This window comes from Phalacrocorax aristotelis, chromosome 3, assembly GCF_949628215.1.
Source record: "Phalacrocorax aristotelis chromosome 3, bGulAri2.1, whole genome shotgun sequence".
Classification (NCBI taxonomy): Eukaryota; Metazoa; Chordata; class Aves; order Suliformes; family Phalacrocoracidae; genus Phalacrocorax; species Phalacrocorax aristotelis.
Window position 1 is genome coordinate 26,106,205 of NC_134278.1, and position 21,833 is coordinate 26,128,037.

At 37.9% G+C, this 21,833-nt stretch overlaps 1 protein-coding gene across 5 annotated transcripts in view; it reads left to right on the top strand.

The window, feature by feature from the left end:
• Positions 1-1,586: 1,586 nt before the first annotated feature.
• MCPH1 (microcephalin 1) overlaps positions 1,587-21,833 on the top strand; it is a 146,579-nt gene continuing 126,332 nt past the window's right edge. For 4 of the 5 annotated variants that reach the window (XM_075086940.1, XM_075086939.1, XM_075086938.1 and 1 more), the window contains exons 1-8: positions 1,587-1,715; positions 3,941-4,032; positions 6,419-6,537; positions 12,101-12,185; positions 12,799-12,919; positions 13,244-13,381; positions 14,625-14,720; positions 16,943-17,959. In XM_075086940.1, coding sequence (XP_074943041.1) covers positions 1,697-1,715; positions 3,941-4,032; positions 6,419-6,537; positions 12,101-12,185; positions 12,799-12,919; positions 13,244-13,381; positions 14,625-14,720; positions 16,943-17,959 — 1,687 coding nt within the window. In that variant the 5' untranslated portion in view covers positions 1,587-1,696. The remainder of the gene's footprint in view (positions 1,716-3,940; positions 4,033-6,418; positions 6,538-12,100; positions 12,186-12,798; positions 12,920-13,243; positions 13,382-14,624; positions 14,721-16,942; positions 17,960-21,833) is intronic. The other variant, XM_075086941.1, reaches the window with a different exon arrangement.

Genomic DNA, 21,833 nt, shown 5'->3' on the forward strand with positions numbered 1-21,833 from the left:
ATGCTTGTGCTTCTGAGCTGTGTGAATTGCATAATAAAGCTGTGCAGCATAATTTTCCTTTAAAAAGATGTGCTCCTTCTTCCTCATTGTGAATCTCCTTATACTCACCAGTTCCATTATTTTCTTATAAATTTGATCAGCTTTTCCTGGGGAAGACACCAGATTTTCCCTCTCATACTTCCCTCTAGTATCACATTTGCTAGATTCCATCCTTCTAGCACCAGAGCCACTTCACGTAAGGGTGAGTTTACTATAGTTAATACTACAGTTGCCCTCAAGTAATTTTGGATGGTTCAGTAAATACCGCTTGGCTGTGCCCCGTTTGCTGACCTCAATGTTGTTGGCTTTCTCTATTGTTTTTTTTTCACTTCAGACACCACAGTTTGAGCCACCAGAGTTCAAAGGATGCTGGTTCTCTAATTCACTTTCCTACAAAGAAAAATTCTTCAGAGAAGCCTCCTGAGGACTCCTCACTGTGAACGTAGACACAGAAAATTCACTTATTGTTTTTCAAAACAGTTTTCAGCAGCATTCATACAATCATAGAATCGTTTGGGTTGGAAGGGACCTTTAGAGGTCAGCTAGTCCAACCCCCCAGCAGTGAGCCGGGACATCTTCAACTAGATCAGGTTGCTCAGAGCCCCGTCCAACCTGGTCTTGAATGTCTCTAAAGATGAGGCCTCCACAACCTCTCTGGGCAACCTGTTCCAGTGTTTCACCACCCTCACTGAAAAAATTTTTTCCTTATATCCAGTCTAAATCTACCCTCCTTTAGTTTAAAACCATTACCCACTGTCCTGTCACAACAGGCCTTGCTAAAGAGGTTGCCCCCATGTTTCCTATAGTGCCCCTTTAAGTACTGGAAGGCTGCAATAAGGTCTCCCCACAGCCTTCTCTTCTCCAGGCTGAACAGCCCCAGCTCTCTCAGCCTGTCCTCGCAGGAGAGGTGCTCCAGCCCTCGGATCATTTTTGTGGCCTTCCTCTGGGCCCACTCCAACAGGTCCATGTCCTCCTTGTACTGAGGGCCCCAGAGCTGGACGCAGCGCTGCAGGTGGGGTCTCACCAGAGCGGAGCGGAGGGGCAGCATCACCTCCCTGGACCTGCTGGCCACACTTCTTTTGATGTAGCCCAGAATACGGTTGGCCTTCTGGGCTGCAAGCGCACATTGCTGGCTCATGTCCCGCTTTTCACCCACCAGTACCCCCAAAGTCCTTCTTCTCAGGGCTGCTCTCGATCCCTTCGTCCCGCATCCCTTCATCCATTCGGCTGCCCCGAGGCTCCCCCAGCATCATGCCCGGCTGGAGCCGGCTGGACAGAGCACACCTATTTCTGAAAAGGACTTCAGGAATTCCTTTGCATCCCCCACTCCCGCAGCCACCACAGGGCCGCCGCCCCTCACGCTCCCAGGCAGGCCCTGCCCGCAGGCTCCCTCACCCGCCGCGGCCGCCCCGCCGCCGCAGGGCAGGGCAGGGCAGGGCAGGGCAGGGCAGGGCAGGGCAGGGCAGGACCGCTCCCGCCTCACCGCCGAGGCCGGCCGGGCGCCCCTCCCGGCACCTCCCTCGGCGGCGGGGCCGCATGGCGCAGGCGCGGCGGGGCCGGGCGCCGCACGCAGCGCGCAGGCCCGGCGGTGCGTGCGTGGAGGCGGGTTTGAACGGTGGCGGGTAGCGGAGACTCTCGGTCTTGCGCCGCGCCGCTAATGGAGCCCATCCTGAAAGGTACCGGCTTGTCCACTAGGCCGCGGCTGGGCCGGCGGCCGGTCCGTACTGCGCTTCCCCCGGAGCGGCTGGGGGAACTCGCCGGGCTGGAGCGGGGCCGTTTTAAAGCGCTGGCCTGGTACCTCCTTCCTCGCCCGGGATCTGTCCCGGGGGCCGAGTCCGGGATAGGGGCCCAGCCCTCGGGGTGGCTCAGTCTTCCTCACAACGCAGGAGGGAGAGGGCTTTGCTGCGGAGCTGCTGTGGCTAATCGCGAATCCTCCCGGAACCGGCGGCGGGGCCGGTTCTGCTGGGACCGGCCGGAGGCCCGGCGGGGCTGGGAGCGAGGAGGGCCTCTCGGGCAGGGGAGGGAGCGGGTGCCCCTTGGGGTGGCTGCCGGTACGGCACCGACCGGCGCTGCCGCCCCCTCCTCCCCCCCCCTTCCCCCACCGCCGCCCCCCCCCCTTCCCCCCCCCGCCCCTTCCCCCACCGCCGCCCATCGGTGTCTGCCTCCCTCTTCCTGTCCCGGTCAGCCGAGGCGTGATCCTGTCTGGTTTCTGCTACGCCTTTCTAAGCATCTGCCTCGCTCAGTTGCCCTCTGATGTTTGTTTTCCCCACGGTCACGGCCTCTCTGTGATGCTGTAGCACAAGCTGCCCTTTACAAGAACCGATCTCTACTCAGCTCTTCTGGTTCGAAAAAGCTCCAAACCCCTCCTCATTTTCCTTTCCATCTGCTGTACAAGAACTACAAAGTGCCTTTTGTTGGAGTACACTTGATTAGATAAAATTGGCTAATTATTGTAAAATATACCTTTGGTTCTCCTGCAGGTGCATGCAGCTTTGAAGTAATGTTCCTTTAAGTTCCTAGTTTGACCTTTGCTGAAATGCTAGGAGAATGAAAACTAGGAAGGTTCTCAAATATTTGATGTAAGAGGAAGGTATTGTTTCTTCAAATGTGACTGCAATATTTTTCACAAAAGAGCAATCGAGAGAAAAAAGCACCTCTGGCAAAGCTGCCCTGGTCCAATAGTAGAACAAGCACAATAAAAAGTGCATTGGAGTAGACTTGTCTTAAGTTCCTGTGTATATCTGAAGTTATAGTACTGACTGTAAGATTTTTCCCTGTGGTTTGGCTAAGGAAGTGCTTTATGTTCCATGTTTCTCTTATGTGTTAAAAGTATTTCTAGCAATTATAAAAGTATGTTAGTCTTTATAAAAGCTCATCTACTGTTGGAGCGTTATTCTGGTTTTCGTTGAGAAAGAAGACAGATGACACTACATAACAGTCAGAAGGACATATGTAGTAACTAAGAGCGTTAAGCAACATTTGCCGAGGATGACCCTTTTAAATGAGCACTTTCAATTTTATTCTTGAGTTCTGAGAGTTGTCTGGCATGCAGTTTGCATAAAGTTGGTTTTGGTGAACTGGCATTCCTCCAGTTTTGCGGAACTTTCCTGATTCATTGTTCAAAATGGGAAATTGGCATGGCCAATGGAGCTGTAGGTTACTTTAGTGCCTGTCCTAAGTAAAATTAACAAAGGTATTGTTATGAGTTTCACTTGCTTATCCCTCCATGTCAATACATCTTGGTTGGTTTGTTTGTTTAAAGACCACCTCAACCAAGGCTGACCTCATTCCTTTAAGAGATTTTTAACCTGGTTGATAAAGGAAGCTACTTAAATGCAATATACCTAAAGTTCGATAAAGCAGCTGACGTGAAAGTGGTTAGCCCCTGTGATATGTACTTAAGTTGGGGTGATTCAGTATAAATAAGGTGGAATTTTAAGTCTATTGGAAATTGTTAAATAATACTTCTGCAGAGTTTTCTGGGGCTTGGGGGAAGGAATAATTCCATTATATTTATTTTGTTATGTTCTGTAATTTGTGTTACATCAACTTGTCGTAAAATTTTTGATTACCCTGAAGATTAGCAGTGATTAATCATAAGGGTAAGCAGTCACATGGAGATACTGCATTGCTTGTTAAGCTGGTAGTGTGTTTTAAATAGACAAAGTGAAAAGCTGTGTAACTAAGTGTTAGACTTCTAAGTTTGTTGCATTACAACTAACTTAAGGGACATAAGTACTCTAAAAAGAATATTCTGCTACTAACATCTGATACTCAGATTAATAAAAGTTATACATGCTATTGAATGCAATATGTATAAAGGTAAAATTTTGTTGCAAAGGCAGTTTTACCACAGTATATACTTCCTTAGCTGTTTGTTGTTTTCTCTCTCCTGGTCCAGGTATATGCTCATTTGTCGAAGTTTGGTCATCTAAAAGAACAGAAAATTACTCGAAAACCTTTGAGCAGCAACTTCTTGATATGGGAGCAAAAGTAAGGAAATTATTTTGAAATAAATAGAATAGGAAAACTCTTAATTACAAACCAGCTTGCTTGTTCTGCTTGTCATGTATATTTCTTTGTAATATGAGTTTTTAAAGTACAGAAAGGAGGATAATCACAGACCTGAGAATAGACGAGCATGATGTAAAAGACTTATTAGTGACAGATGGGAAATGCATTTAAAGCCTCCCTACAGCTATAAACCTCTTTGTATATTAATATGATAGCATGCATTTGTTGTGAAATATTGGGCTTGCCCCATACTGTGGGCAAACCAAATCTAAGTGTTGAAAACCTGTGGTTTACAAATATCTACCTGATGTTGTGTTGTTTTGTTTAACTTGTAGTCAGCTTCTCTGGTGTTACTACAGTATTTTCTAACCCAAGTACCATGACATTTTATTCTTCCATTCACTCACCTACAAATGTGGTTCAACTCCAGAAAGCACTAGTAAAACTATATCTAAGAGTCTTTGTATATGTCTCAGTGATTTTTTTTCCACATCAAGTATAGTTGACTTGTAGGTGCAAAATATGTATAATTGCCAGCTGTAAAATTTCAATCAAAGACCAAAGTCAAACTGGCATCTTCCCTTCTTGCACATTGTCACTGGTTAATGGAGATTTTTGCAGCCCGCATTGTGCTCTAAATGCTAACGCTTCCATGAGCTCCCTGTGCTTTTTAAGTGGGCGTGTGTAGGTGTATCTTACTGTAATTTAAGTTTTGCTAATCTCCCTAAAGCCTCTTTCTGTATGAATTTAGCTGAGATAGTGTGACAGAACAGTAGAATAACTGTTTTTATTATAAAAGCAAATACAACTCTCAATAAATAATTTGAGTAAGAAATATTTTTTTCTTTTGTGCTGTCTTTCAGATCTATGGAATTCTGATGGTGTTACATTTTTATCACAAAATATGGCAAAATGTAAGGCTTCAGAATTCCTCAAGTTGATCAAAAAGTAGCTGGATATGGTGAAAGGTATAGGCAGAGGATACAGATGAGCCTATTTAGCAGATCCTTAGGAGTGAACAGGGGTGGTCGTGTCCCTTCACTATTCCAGGGGCTTCCTTCCTTTTTAGCGGGAAGGATAGTACATGATAGTAAACTGACTTGGCTCACTCTGTCAGGAAAGAAAACTCTAAATTATTTTTCTTACTAGGTTGTTGATTCAGACATCTCAGGCTAGGGTCAGGTGAGTAGCAGAGGACGTCCTAGAGAAGGGAGGACACAGAAGAGGAAAGAGGGAGGTGAAAGGTGGTGCTCCTCCATAATTTGGAGGCAAAACTATATCAAGACTCTGTCTCCGTGAGACACGGGCTGTGAGCTGGATACTAGCATAAGCGAGTAAGCAATTGTATCTGGAGTCATAACTTATTCTGAAAGAGAGTTATTGGTCCTGTGTACCTAGGTACTTAAATATCATAGGTTTTTGTCTTCTGGGAAACAATAAATCAGCTTGCCACCAGAAATTTTTGGAAAAGCTGGATAGTTTTCTTAAAGCCAAATATAGATCCAATGTGTTGGGAGCCAAATACAGTGATGCAATTGAGAGCACAACAACAGGCCTATTTTTATTTGACTGTGCAGAGAAGAAGCTGCTGTAAAATATGACTTATACTGATCTCACCATGTCAATAATCACAACAACTGATCAAACAGTTTTATGTGTAAGATGTTTAGTCTCCACAAAAGGAAGCTTTGGTTGTGAAGAATGGAGCATCTAGAACTAAAAAAGTTATCCCTTAACAATAGAGGCTGATAACTGAAGATTTGATCAGTTGTAGAACACAATGAAAATGTCAGGTATGATAATAGCTGTACTGACTTAGGTTTTCTGTATTTCTCACTTTTTAAAGTGTTCCCATATAATTTTTTTCTTTGTAGTAGCTTCAGCCTTCCCTCAAAACTAAAAGTGATTTTCCTTGATAAGAATTAGTTTAAAGGATGAGGTTAGCTGTACTGTTTAAGTCTGAGTTCTTTGCTAAATAAATATGTAATTTGGCATTTCTTTGGATAGTGGCAACTACTTTCTGTACTGGCTGTTGCATAAGAAATTATGTTGGGCTACATAAATAAAAATGTAATATTAGTGATACAGCTAGAGTAGGGAGATGAAAATGGTAATCTGGAGAAAAGTTTGAAAACAAAAGGCAACTTGAGCCCTCTAGCATGCATTGCATTGGCTTGACTAATGAGACTTGAGTTTTGATTGCTTGAGGCTTCTTGCGAAGATGAGAAAGATCAAGAGTCCTTGACATAATGTTTAGAATAAGTTTTTACGCTAATGGTTTATACATTAGAACAACTACGCTAGCTAGTTTCATTAGCATTTTCTGATTATCAGACTTAAAGATGAGCTCTCTGTACTTCTGCAGGTTTCAAAAACTTTAAACAAGCATGTGACCCATGTAGTCTTCAAAGACGGACGTTTGGCTACATGGAGGAAAGCACAGAAGATGGGTGTAAAAATGGTTTCTGTGCTCTGGGTGGAGAAGTGAGTATTTGTGAATATAATGAATGTGACCCATTCCAGAGATAATTGATTCTAGTATTGTTTTATTTAAAAACGTAAGTACAGTACATGTTTGAAATAGTGACAGTACTTGAAATAGTGATAAATCTATGAGTAAATGATTAATTTGCTATGACATTATTCCTTGTTACTTGCATAAAAAGGAAAATGTTAACTCTTGAAAAATGAATGTATTGAAGTAGTTCCATGGTATATTTGGTAACCACGCAGTGTTCTACTCCTTTGCTCTCAGATGACATGCATAGGCAGTGGAGACCAGATGTTTATGTTGAATAGCATTCTTCAATTTTCATATGAAAAAGCATATTTTGTCATTGTATTCTTTCTCTGCTTAACTCCTGTAGACAGAACATCTAGAAAGGAAGAAAAAGATCCATACATAGTCTGGCTTTTAAAAACACTTGGCAGGTTCAAAACAGCACTGCTTGCAGATTCTCAGCTACCATAAGAAAGTTAAAATAAAAAAATTACATTTCAGCTGTGCAGCCAGTCCATGAGAATTTACTAGTCCATAGCTGCTTCTCTGAGTTTATAAAGTGGTTGTGAGGCCTTAGATTTCAGATGAAGTTTAAAAACACAGTTTACAGTAACTATGTGTTAATGAGAAATGTGTGTTATACTCAAACACTCCAATCGGTAAATGCTATGATGAAACCAGAATATAAGTCAAGTAAAGAGGCCATTTCCTAAACCAATTGTAATATGCATGGAGAGATAAAAGTCTAAGTGCAAAAGCTTAAAAAAAAAAAAAAAAAAAGGGGGGCGGGGGTGGGGGGGTGGAACTGAGCTCTGCAGCCGCTTCAATGTAGGCCAGTACAAACAAGGTTTGTTGTTTGTTGTTTTTTTTTTTAAGAATATCAGATATAGAAGTTACAGCTGCACAACCCAGCCAGCTTTAACACTGAGGAAGAAATACCTCAAGTTCTCAAAAATGAGTGCTGCAAAATTTTATTTATGTGAATATATCTTTCTGTGACCTAGTGTTATCTGAGTACATGAGAATAATGGTCATTTCAGTAGGAATCTTTGGTTATAAAATTAAATATGCTTTTCAGATGGCTAAGTGTATAAATACAGAATTTGAAACCTTAGTCACAGGAACTATAAACTATTTGAGGTTTTGAATCTACTATAAAAAAAAAGATCCCAGAAAAGTCTAGGAGAGTAGCATCTGAAATGGAAGAAGAATCAGAGCGCCTAACAGGGGAGAGTCTAGGATGTGTCATACAGAAATGATGTCTCCGTAATAGCGTTTCCACCCCGAGAGTCTCCTGTGCAATACTGGAAGGTATTGAACACTGTAGAATGCTCAGACCTAGAGACAGGTGGATATGTGACGGGACAGCATGGAGCTTTGAGATCCAGGTGTAAAAGCCTCAAGAAACTTTAACTGTTTCTGGACAGCAGCAACAAAGGAAGAGACAGGAGAAAGGATCTGGAGGGAAAACTTAAGCTGTTTGGTAGGAAAGAGAAGGCTAGCATCTTCCTGGTATTTTTTGAAGTGTTACTAGTATCATGCTCGTGACAAGGCAAGGTCTTGTTATATGGCTTAGAAGTTGAGGCTCGTCATCTGAAACAGCGAGATGTTGCAGAGAGTTTTGTACAAATTAGAGAGCTGGGCAATCACCAACTGTATGAAGTTTAACAAGGGCAAGTGCCAGATTTTGCACCTGGGGCATGGCAACCTTGTATGTATGTACAGGCTGAGGAATGAGAAGCTAGAGAGCAGCCACATGGAGAGGGACCTGGGAGTTCTGGTCGATGGCAAGCTGAACATGAGCCAACAGTGTGCCCTGGCATCCAAGAGGGCCAACCGTGTCCTGGGGTGCATCAAGCCCTGCATTGCAGCCGGTCGAGGGAGGTGATTGTCCCGCTCTGCTCTGCTGCGGCCTCACCTCGAGTGCTGTGTGCAGTTTTGGGCACCACAACACATTAAGGATATAAAGCTACTAGAGAGTGTCCAGAGGAGGGCCGCGAAGTTGGTGAAGGGTTAGAGGGGAAGCCATACAAGGAGTGGCTAAAGTCTCTTGGTTTATTCAGCACGGAGAAGAGGAGACTGAGGGGAGACCTCATCACTGTCTACAGCTTCCTCACAAGGGCAGGAGGGGGGGGCAGGTGCTGGTCTCTTCTCTCTGGTGACCAGTGGCAGCACCTGAGGGAATGGCAGGAAGATGTGCCAGGGGAGGTTTAGGTTGGATATTAGGAAAAGGTTCTTCCCCCAGAGGGTGGTGGAGCCCTGGAACAGGCTCCCCAGGGAGGCAGTCATGGCACTGAGCCAACGACCTTCAAGAAACACTAGGACAACAGCCTTAGAGACATGGTGTGAATTTGGGGTTGTCCTGTGCAGGGACAGGAGTTGGACTAGATGATCCTTGTGGTTCCCTTCCAACTCAGGACATTCTATGATTTTATGTATTTTATTGTGGGAGGGAAGGGGATACCCAAGCTGTGACTTACGATTAAACTTTTCTGTAATCTTTTTCTTCTGCCTTTTAGTTTAGAGTTAATGCCGAAAGGTACACAAGAACATACAACTTAGATCGATGCATATTCTGGCAGAATTTGTAGGAATATCGTATCCTTGAGTTAAGTAGGGGTCAGGAGCAGTAGAAGCTTACATAAGAGATGGTAATGAATAGTCTCACTAGTCATAGGCTTATTTAAATGAAGGATAGACAATAAAAAATTTAAATAAGTCTGTGCTAGCATACATGCTCAAACTTTTTGTAATAAGATGCGGGAACTGAAGTGGCTGACTTTAAATTATATGCCTAATATATCAATATCTCAAACGTTTGGTAGGCAGAAGAGCATAAAACCTCATGTAGTAGGATGACAGCATTATATTACGGAATGGTGCGAGAAGATGGCAATGAGCATGACTGAAGTTAGAAAATATTTTTCTCACAAGGTGTGATTGAAGAGGCAAGAATTTTTCAGCCTCGAAAAGAAGTGGAAATGGAGGGGAAGAGACTCCTGTGAACACAAAGGTTCATATGGAGAGACTGAATAAGGAATGCGTGTATGTTTTCCTTTCCAGTAGAAGAATTAGAAAGTAATCTGTCTAGAGGCAAGAAAACAGTAAATGATCGTTTTCAGCAAAATACGGTTAGGCTGTAGACCTTGTTGCAGAATCATAGTCAGCAAAGATTTACATGGATGTAAAAAAATGCTGAAGCAATTATCAAAAACCAAATACAGTACTGTATCTGAACATCTCTAGACCAGAAATCTAGGGAACATAGAAAAGTAAACTGGGAATGTTTGGCTGTGTTTTCATGTTTTTACAAGCTCTTGGGAATCTTGATGTTAGAAACAGGATGCTGCAGTATATGGTATTTAATCTGGATGCTACTTTTTGATGTTTAAGGTCTGAAAACACCAGACAAGGAAGCAAATAATAAGTAATTACTCCAGCATTTCCTGATTCTTCTGCTTTTTGCCAAATACTTGCCCACTTAACAGCTAGTGAACCCCTACTTTCAAACTTATGTATGTATACTAGTGTTATCTTCCCCTGAGCAGTGCTTGAGCCTCTCAGAGGAACACGTCCTATGATTTGAGAAGTATTATAATACTCACTTTTCTCCATAAAACCAGCAAAAATATTTAGAATACAAGGGTTTGTGCAATATTTAGTGAACATTGCCTTGTTGAACTCTTACTGGATTTCCAGCGCGCTCTCCAATGATTTGCCTCAAGCTTGTGTTGGAAGATTCTACTTTATAGTATGAGCATCCATTTACTCTAAAATGGATGTTGTTCTACATTTTAACAGGAAATAATTTGATTAGGAAGAAGATTCTTTAAAATAAGATGACAATTGAAATTAAAAAAAATTCATATCTCCAGAGAAAATGTATTTTTAAGTAAAAAAAAGTATTTTGTTTCCTTTTTTTTGTTGTTTTCTAAGTATGGTATATATGTCTAACTTCAAAAATAGTGCACAAAATTATGGACTGGCTATAAGATTCATGCAAATAAATTGTAAGTTTAATGCAAAAATGAGTGACAGTTTTGGGATCATGGGAAAAAAAAAAATTAGTGCTGCTTCAACTCAAATACCTCAATCAGCAGTCTAAAAAAATTCAAACCCCAACAACAAAAAGAACCCTCATAAGATAGAACTGCTACAATCTGTGTCCAAATCAAAACATTGAATGCTTCCAAATCAAACCTATAATTGGGAAACTCTGCCTGTGCATTTTTACTACAGTAACTCACTCATGTCACAAATAAGATAGGTAAATCATTTACATTGAGATTTGTCTGCAAAATTAAAAAATCTTTTAAGATATTTAATGGTCAAATTTTCTTCTGTTTATCTTCTCTGAATCAATGAAATATCTGAATTAATGTAGATTATAATATAGTCTACATCTATGCTGATTATTATCTAAAATTTATTAATAGCCACTGAAGTCCAGCATGTTGAATATCATCTGTATTTAATGCTCCAGACAACTCTAAACTCAGTCAGTTTGACAAATATGTGTAGTGGTTTGGCTCATCTTCATTCAAAACTGAGTAACTAAGCATTAGAATTATAATTTACAGATACTAACTTTATAGCAGTTAGATCACTAGGTGTCACTAGAATCACAGTTTTGAATGACTTGTGGGGGAATCCTAGTGTAGTCTATTAAGGTTTCATACTCTTTTGCTTAATCGATTTTATTATTTACTGTTTGAGAATAAAATTGTATTTACCTCTTTTGATCTTGTCTCAGTATCATTTTTAGTGTTCACAAATACAGTAGATTGTATCATATTCCAGGATAACACTACTCCTACTGGTCTCAAGTCAGTCTTTGAATACAAAAAGACAGGAGAAACTAGGGGTATGGTATCAGCTGGAGTTTTGGTTTTGTAATTAAAAAAGAAGTTTGCATATATATAGCTTGCTTCTCGGTAAGGGGCTGTTTTTAGCATTGCATGTACAAAGAGGAGGCAGAAAACCGGCTAATGGGTAAAATGTAAAAGCCAGGATCAGATGAAGTCTCCTTTGTCATTTGCCTAAATAGAAAAATTTCCTGCCTCCCCTGCCATGACATTCTGTAGACTGTAGTTGGGAGTTTACTGTCATCACAGTGACCAAGTTAAGGTTAAGTTTGCTTGCTAGTGAACAATGAAAGCCTACAGTCCTTACAAAGGTCGGGGCAAGATTTGAGGTTTGTGAGGATCTGGCCAGAAAGACTTAATACAGTGGTTTTTTTAATGTGCAGAAAATAACATATGAGTAGGAATCTTTGAGTTTCAGAACAGCAATTTAAAGGGCATCATTAGGACAAAAAATTGTATCATGTCCTATATTTGATGTGTAATAGGTTTATTTTTTTTAACATTACAGTACTTACACTAAAAATACACACTTAGAAAGGGTTGGTGTTTCCTTATTACTGGGCTCAGACAACTCTTCTTGCAGTAAAGGTTCTCATTCTTAAAAAAACAAAACAACAAAAAAAACCAAAACTAAAAACAAAACCCCAAACGTACCCCAAACCTGCTCTAATTTATTATACAGGTGTCGAGAAACTGGAGTACATGTTGATGAATCCTTATTTCCTGCAGTAGACGTTAATGAAGAATTCCCATTACTGATCAAAAAAGTGAGTATGTGGGGTTTTTTTTCTTTTTTAAATAGCCCCAGAGTAGTAAACCTTAAAGTTTGAACTTGACTTCCTGACCTCAGGCATTTGAACTGTTTATTTTCAGAACATTCTGTAAACTTTACCTATCCATCTGAGTAGGTATTTAAAGGTAGGCTATGGCTGTGATGACGTGACATGTTACCTGAAGAAAGGAAAATGAAAGTAGAATTCTTATATTGGTGAATAAAGAAATGAAGATTTAAATTATAATGACATGATTAATCAAAAAAATATGACTGTAATGTGGCTTATGTTTCACTGATCTTGGTATTTAAAAATAATATTTCAAGCCTTAGCTTTGCTACAAGCAAAAAAAGAAAAAATGGTCACTTCGTCTCCTTTTTGCTAAAATCTAACCTAAAGTATCTGATACGTTCTTTCTTATTTAATATTAAAGTTCACTTCAGAAAACGTTAACTTCTAAAATTATCTGTGACTCAAGGAGGTGATAATGAGTAGCATAGATTTAAACACTGATAATAAATACTGTGATAAAGTGGTAGGCAAACAAGAAGTGTAGTTACTTCTGGCAGTTTTATACCATATAATTAATAGTTTTGGTGTCTTGTAGCACAAATGTATGCAACCAAAAGACTTTGTTGAAAAAACTCCAGGAAATGATAGAAAGCTGCAGAGAAGACTGGAGCAGATGACTAAAGAATTAGCTGTACAAAAAACAGCGATTAACGCTGGTAAGAACTACTTTGGAATCAGATTCAGATATCATAAGATATTTCTTTAAAGCACTTGATGGGTTTGTGGTTTTGGGTTTGTGGTTTTTTTTGTTGTTGTTTGTTTTGGTTTTTTTTTCTTTTATGCATCTCACCATGAGAAATAACATTGACTTACTTTTTACAGAGTGCTTTGCAAGTTTGTGGTATTAAGGCATCTGTAGTGATGTTAGGTATAAGGAACCTAAGATTTTCAAGTGTTTTGGAAAAAAAAAAAAAAGAAACTTCACCTGAAGCTGTTATAGCATGTAAATGTTAATGTACAAATGCAATTTCTTTGTGTAGAAACTGATGTACCAGTTTTACTATTTGAAGACAATGGTTCGCTTGTATACAGCCCTATTAATAAGGTAAAACATCAGTGCAGTGCAATGGAAAGAGTAAAGGAGATGAAGGAAAAAAGAGAAAATATGTCTCCTGCTGGTAAGAAGTTACATTTTACCTATCCATGAACATGCACAAATGGCTACCATCTTTATTGCTGAGTTTCTGGCACACTTGTCTTTCTCTGGCCTTCAGAATTTTTTTTCATACCTTACTTGATTGCATGTCCTCCCTTCTTCCCAAGTTTTCAGTAGATGTGAATGTTTTAGCTTTTAGATTCTTTCTGTCAAAGGGCACAAGAAGTCATGAAAGACAATGATTGCAAAAAGGAATTTCTTAATCACTAGACTGCTCAAGAGGCTAATGTTTAAGCTAGACTTTCTATACTTGTAAACTGCTATTATCACAACTTGGTTAAACTTTACAGCAAGACTCCAAATCTTATTTCCTGTTAAATTTTAATGTGAATGCTGTACTTGACAAAGAATGTAATGTTATTACTCCCAGGCCAACAGTTTAAAAAGGAGTCCAAAATTTCTAAGGCATCTGTCCAGGTACTAAAGAAGAGGATTTTAAAAAATAAATTAATTTAAATGACCTAAATGAATAAATCTAGTTGACTTCAAAATGCACGTCCTGGTGAATTAAACCTTGATTGTGGTTTTCAAATAATTTTTTAGTGTTTGCATTACCTTACTGTGAAACTATTGAGGTCTAAGTCATTAGGTTTTGTCAGTTATTATAAAAACTGTTGAAATGTGGAACATCTGGGGGGGCAGGAATCTGTAGTATTTGAAGTTTTAAGACATCTATGTCAACTAGACTCTCAGTTTATAATTTCAAAAAAATAATTGTGGGAGGAAAATAAAGAACTAATGATACATGGATGAAAATTAAATCTAATTTATTTTAGCATGGTTTGTATTTGTTTTCTCTTTGAATTTTAAGGTAATACCTTCAAATGTTTTGAAAAGCATTTCTGCTGTATCAAGGCTTTGCTGCTAATTGCAGAATTTTAAGATTCTTTGGTAAAATGCCTCAACTGGCTTAGAAATGTCTATATTTTCTAAATGGTTTGCCATCATTCTTTAGTTTCAGAAAAATGTGCTGAGTTACTTACAAAAAAATTGCTTAAAATTGTAGAATATCTATTAGATTTTTTTGTTAGTATGTACATTTGAGATACTGTTGAGTAGTCTGTAATTATTTACATGGTTATAGTTAGTTGGCAAAGCAGTGAGTTGTCTCTTATCATTGAGCCGTTTTGAAACAAGAATAGGTGGTGTGGAAACCTCTATGTTTGCAAATAAGGCTAACTAGTTTATTTTTCACAAATTCCTAGCTTATCAAATGTCTCAAATACCTCCAAATAGTTCAGCAGAAGACTGCCTGCTGTCTACTTCTGTCTTAAGTAATTCAGAAGATGCATTGTTATCAGGTAACTAACACAACTTTATATATTACAAAAATTAAAAACAATGCATAGCCTATATATCTTATTTTGTAAAGTACAGTATACTGAAATAGGAACTGTATATATTTGCTCTATCACTTATATTTAAAGCTGAATTATTTTAGTTTTTCTTAAGTGGCAAAGTATGCAGTAGTAAGAATTCAAGGAAAATGGAGCATGAGGAATCACACTGGGTAAATGCTCTGCCTTACAGCTGTCTTGCTTGCCTCACTTCCTCTCTTTTCCTCACACCATTCCCTGTAAATGACTTCTTGTGCTGGCATGGTGTCATTCTTCTTTGCTCTTACAGTGATCTTGTGTAGAATACAGAGTGCACTCTAAACAGCATGATGTGGGAAGTAAAAGAGGGAAATGAATGAGAGAGAAATCTAAGGGAACTGAAATGTCTTCCAAATTTTCAGTCAAAAACCTTGAATTTAAAAGGAAACCTAATATGTTTTCCAGCCTGAGTATTCAGGGATCAAAGAAATAACAGGAGTAAAAATAAATCAGCTTTTAAAATGTTTTATGATTGCAGACAAATTCAAGTAATTTCTTATCAAGCTTCTTATTCTCATAAAGTTAGGGGTTTATTCCTGTGTTTTGGCATAGTAGCAGGACATAAGGGAGAAGATTATTGTGAAGGCTGTTGAGCTACGTTGGTGGGCATCTTAACAGCATTAATCATATATGCAATGGGTATGTACTTCAGACCTCATGTCTTCTGTCAGTCACATGAGCAAAAATCAGAAGTCATGCTGGTGATAGGTCTCAGCAGAAAAGTAAGGATAGAGTCTTTAGCATTCATGAGGACCACTTGAGTGATCTGTGTACTCTCCAATCTAGTCCGACAGTAAGCTATACCTGATGCTGTTTTCAGGTGCTGAATTTTTTTGACATCATACAGGAATTCTGTCGTGCTGGCTTGCATGAGAACAGGGGCAGGATCTTGTAACCAGAGGCAGCTTGGTATGTCCTCATGCACTGCTAGGGAGAAGTAATAGCTTAATACTGGAAGTAGCATAGCTGTGCCAACAAATTATTTTGGTAAATTAGTTGTGTGCTGATGAGGTTGAACATTGTGATTTGAGGGCTTTACCTTGAGTATGTCCCTCCAACATTACAACTGCACAATGTAATTTTACATTAAGAACAGGCCTCCACATCCCATGACAATATTCAGTGTGGCTTCCACCTCTGATGCCCTGTGACAGTGACCATTTTGTTTGTGCTTGAGATACATAAGACTGCATTGGTTAATAATGGTTAAAAATGTTCAAGAATCCAGTTTAATTTGAGGATTGAAGTTAAGACTTTTTCAATTGTCAATATAGGAGTCTGATCATGTTGTGAAATTTCTCTTTGCATCTCCATATATTTAATTTCTCTGAATTTAGCTAGCTATACTATATGTTTAAAAATATTTCTTATATTTAGTAAGCAAATAACATCAAGACTTCCCCTAAAACCTACAGGAGCACTTACAGAAGGGGTATTGCTGAAACTTTGCACTCAAGCTGTACTTAAACAAAAACATCTATTGTAATAATCAGTTTGTAGAACCATTGGATTTAAAAAAATGTGTTCTGAATAATCAAAGATACTAGCCTGTTTCAGAGGAATTAATTGTGAAGAGGTATGAATAGATTCTGTGTATCACCTCCCCCAAAATCATTTCATAAGAATAGCTACAGGAAATTATATATTTTTCCACACTCTAATTTTAATACATCGTGTTGATGTATATGGTATAATGCTATGATGTTGTATTTAATTTCATCTTAACTGCAAATACTACAAGGTAGTGGTTATGCTGTGGTAGTGAAAATATTTACTAAGTTTCCAGTATTACTTGCTTATAGCTAGCTTTATCAGTGTAAAATCTTGGTGTTTTTCTCCACAAACACTAGAGTGGAAGGGAGTTCCTCTGTTGCATTGTTTCAAAAAAGCAAACAGAACTTATGGATACTTCTTATCACATAAGAAGGTAGGATAGCTAAAGCTACTGTAGCTTCTTGTCAGTGTAGAATGTGGTTTGTTTCTGATCCATTTTCTGTTTAGTTTTTTATGACTTGCTATATAGTATACAGAGAAGTGGCTACAGCCTTGTTTTCTTCTTTCAGTAATTTCATATGTATTTTACCAAAAAATTTGGTACTCTCTGTTTTGTTAAATACATCTGTATTGCCACTTTTCATATCTTGCAGGAGAAGAAATGGAAGACTGCTTGAATGCAAGTTATGGTTATCTTTGGGGAACTGATAAATTAAAGAGACAGAAAACAGAGGTAGTAAAACATGCCTGTGATACTTGGACTGATATTCCTGTATCCATGAGCGCATCAGTGAATTCTCCCTCACAGAGCTATGAGCAGAAGAGCTTAACACCAAAACAACGTAGCAGAAGAAGCTTAAGAAAGAAACAGATTGTGCAGCACACTTTGTATGATAAATTGTCCTTAGGAAAAAAAGATCTAAAGAAGTTTCCAAAGAAAAATCAGAAGGATGAAAATAGCAGAACTACTTCAGTTGCAAATGAAAGGTCTCTTCTCCAAATCAAGGGTTTGGGACATATTACTCCTTCCAAAAAAATAGTCAAGTTAAATACTGTTCCTGCTTTGATTGACAGTCCGTCTAATTCACCTATGAACAGTGAAGACTTAGATACATCTTCATTGGATAGAAGCTTCCCTGTTGACAGAAATTATTGTATTCTTGAGGACAAAAAAAGGAAGAAACTACAAACACTATCTAGTTTGAAACTGGCTACCTCAGAACTGGGTGAATCAGAGTCTGAAGAGTTCTTGCAAGCAGATACTACATGTAGCAACTCTTCTTGCGCTGAAGAGGCTTCTTATGAAGACTTCTTTTCATCATGTAATGAAAATGAAGTACAGGTACGAGTACGAAGAGTATCACATAGTTCTCAGGAAGTTTGTTGCAGTGACTCTTTTACAAGCATGGACTCACTCGATATGAGTTTCTGTGAGCCACATACTAGTTCCAAGAAAAGTAGGAAAAAGTCTATTCCAGCAAATGATGTTTCAGTAGAGAAAAACTTCAAACCAGCTGAACATCCTGGAAGTGTGCCATTAAATTATATGTCAGATGGTGAAAAAACTGATGCTGCAGAAGCTTTAGATTCTGATGACGTGAATAGGTTGCTTCGGCATGCTTGTGAAAAATCCTACAGAACCAGTGTGAATTACTCTACTTACACTACTGGTAAGTCGCTACATAAAGCTGAAAAATGAAAAGATATCATACTGCACTAGATAATACTCATGCAACTAAATTGCAAAATGAACTGCCATTCCCAAGGGAAAAGAATTTCAGAATTACACAAAAAGAAGAAAATGCTGCAGACCTGACTTTATTTTTGAATAAAATAAATGAGTGCATAGGATCCAAAAGAACACCCTTCCCCCGCCCCCTGTACATTACAAAGACAAAGAAGTCCCCAAGAGATAAGGAAACTGCTCACAAAATGCAAGAGATTTTTCCCTAATGCTTGGTGTTCTGTAAACTTTCTGCTGCTGTGCAAAATATGTTTAAGAAATCAAGGTCCTCCTATTTTATATGTTATGGTGCTTTTGTAAACTGTTTATAAGTAGCTCCTCACCATAGGATCCCTTGTTCAAATTAGTTTTATTTCACAAGTTAAAATTGCTACTTCAGGTTAATTGCAGTTAAGGGCATAAAATTTCTAGTGGGGAAAAAAAATTGAGTTAGCAATTTCTGTCTTGTGCTATGATGAAGATTGAATAAGACATTTGAGAGCATGTGCAAGAGTTGCAATGTAGCACTTTTTCAACCATGGCTTTGTTATACGGAACTGATCTTAGTTTTTAATACTAATTTTAAGAGTATTTTTTATATTTGAGCATTTTCAAGTTGGTGTAGCCTAAGTCATTCGAATGTGAGTTTATACTAGAGTATTGAATCTTAGGAACTTCCCTGAAAAATGCTCCTAACTTCCACTGGGGTAATCACTTTCAGATTTTCATATTTTGACCTCTGTTTATCAAGCTTTCAATAGGGTTAAATATTTGTAATTATAATTGCATATATTAGTAATTCATTTTCCCTAGAAAATTCTGCAGGAGTGCATCAATGAATTATATACAATTATTAACTTGAAGGGCTCAGCAAACTTGGTATCAGACTTATGAAACCATCCAGTGGAAATGTTGAACGGTGACTGTGCTTATATTTGTGGATAAGAAGTTGCTGAACTGTGAGCTGCTATACTGCGTTCATGACATCTGTATTTTAACACCTGGAGTGCATCATTATAACACAGTTTAAAAAAAAGTTGATGCAGGTGTATGTTATACAAGTATAAATGTACAGCCATAAATGTATGAACCCATTGTATGGGTTTTTTTGCCATGTGGCAATGTAGTAGAAAATGATCCTTAAATATGTAATGTCAAAGAACAGTCTGTTTTTCATTAAACAATCATGAAAACAAATGGGAAAGGAGAAAATGTTTACTACTTTTAAACTTAGGTATGCCAGTTAATTTTAGAGGTAATTCTAACTTTCAAATTCTAGTGACTAAGTTATGATCAGTGTTCTGGCATGTTATGCTTTTATTTTCTCACTGGACAACTTGTTTAAGGTAACAGATTTTGGAGAAGAGGAAAAAGGAACAGTATTCAGCAAACAAAAGTTACCCAATGTTTATACTTTTTGTCCTTTTTGTTAGGAACTTCTGTAAATATCAATTTATGTTTCTAGTGATTTTAATAAGTTTGTGCTTTATCAGTGATGGCCATTTTCCCAAATATAATGTATTCAGCTTCATCCATCTGTTGTGTAGTCAAGTACAACCTCAAGTTTGACACCTCAAACAAGCTCACTTAAAAATTGAAGGAATCAATAATGAAAGATTAGTTGTATTTTCCTTAAAGCAAGTTCTGTGGAAGAAGATTAAAATCTTGTTTTAAACTTACTACTGTGGCACTGTATGATGGAATAATTGATTTTTATTAAATATAGTTTTAATATTTCCTTTTTTTCTTGAATGTCATTTCTTGTCACTGTTAATTAGTAAATAAATAGTAAATTGCTTTGTTTTTCTGCATTTTGTGTGTAACTTGAAAACTGGTAAATACAGTGTATTATTTTCAAAAGCTAAAGAATTCTTTCATCTTATATATACAGGTAATCAAATATATATATATACAGGAGTAATCAAATATCCATATAAAATTTAATTATATCTGTATATATTTTAAATATCAAACATTTTTCTTGCCCGTTTTTCCCTTATGTATATAGGTCAGTGGGATTCTTACCCAGTGTCTTTAATGACAGGAAGTAAGATTTGACAAGTTTTCTTTCCGCAGACTGATTGGAACATTTGCTTTTAAAGTAGAAGTGTAATATGCAGGCTAATCTGAAACTAACTTTTCAAGTCCTAATGGTTATATTGTAGCAAACTGTAGGTTCCTTTGTAGGGTAGACTCAAGGCTGCCGGTTCTGCTGAACAGCACACGCGTATACATGGCTATTTATTTTCATCTTACTCCAAGCCATAAAGCAAGTAGAGAACTGTCACAGATACAAAAGTTAAAATTAATTAGGCAGTATAAGAATATAAAAATATGTTTTCCTATTCAGATTCACTTTTTGTTTCTCAGCGTTGCTTCTGGAGATGAAATAAATTTTCTATCCTTCTGATTAAACCAGCCATATCTGATAAATTTCAGTGCTCTGTAACCAGTAAGTGCTCTGTAACTGGGGTTTGTGTGTCAGTGCCTAAATTTTTAGCAGTTATAAGGTGAGGAAAATAGTGGCTGTTCTTTGCCATGAATATGAGTTTGTGGAAACACAATAATAATATGTTTTGTGAAAGTTAATGATCTGTGTTACTAGGAGAGTCTAAGAACTTCTTTGTCATTCATGTTGTAAATTGCTTTACTTTGAAATCCAGTCCATCTGCTTATAACTTTTTTAGTAGGGCTGATGGTAGGGTGAGTTGGCACTTGAACCACATGGTTTAGAATACCGATACTTGCTCAGATTTGATGAATTCTTATGACTTTTCTTCTGAAAGCTACAACAATAAATAATATTGGGTAAAGAATGCAAGAGTACTCTTTTAAGCTTTTATCATCCTAAATTCATTTAGAAATTTGAACTGGGACTTAGCATTATTTCCAGTCTTAAAAATAAACTTAAGGCTTAGCTGAGTGAATTTTAGATGGTTATGATGAATGTGGGAAGCAAATATTCTCTCAGTTGGTGGCCAAAAGACACAAACTTAGACTCATCATGCTGTAATTAATGTAGTTCAATGTTAAGATAGGGAATCTGGAATATCATTCTATTATTTGGTGCAAAAAATGAGTTTTAATTTAGATGAATGCGTTTTACCTGAGGTTCTAGATGCTTAATGCTGCTAAAATACTGTTCATGTCTTTAAAAACTCACACGTGAAAACTTCCTTAGATTTGTTGTGCCTTTTCTTCTTCAGTTTTGGAAGAAGAAAAGCTCACTAAAAATATTTTATGTTGTCCTCTCTTGACATTTTATTATGTCCTTTTAAAAAACTAGTGAGGGATGAAGAAGAAAACCATTTCTTGCTTGATTCCTTGTTTTGTTTATCTTCACAAAAAGTTTAATTGTAACTAATAAAGCAAAAAAGGATTAATACTTCTGAATAGAGGAACAGGTTAAGGATTATTTTGATGTAGTCAAATTTGCAAAGCCTGATGACGTTTGTCCTAAAGCACATAACAAACTAGATAAAATTGTTTTAAACCATTAACAGGTTCTCTTTCAGAACCTCATGGGCACATAAGCTTTCAGAAGACTTGAAGAAATTGTATTCTGAATAGCAAAGACTTGGTATTTGCTCATGTTTGAACAATAGCTACAATAATAACACAAGTTATTAAATATTCTGTGCATATGTACCTGAAGGATTACTAATGATGACAAATTCAGAGTTATCTTCTTCAGAGTTGGGGTAAATAGCTCTGGATAAATACAAATTAGTAGATATGATATAGCTTAATTTCAACGACGCTTGTTATGGTATTCTTAAAGTAGAACACTGTACTATAGATAAATTTTTTATTAGATAGAC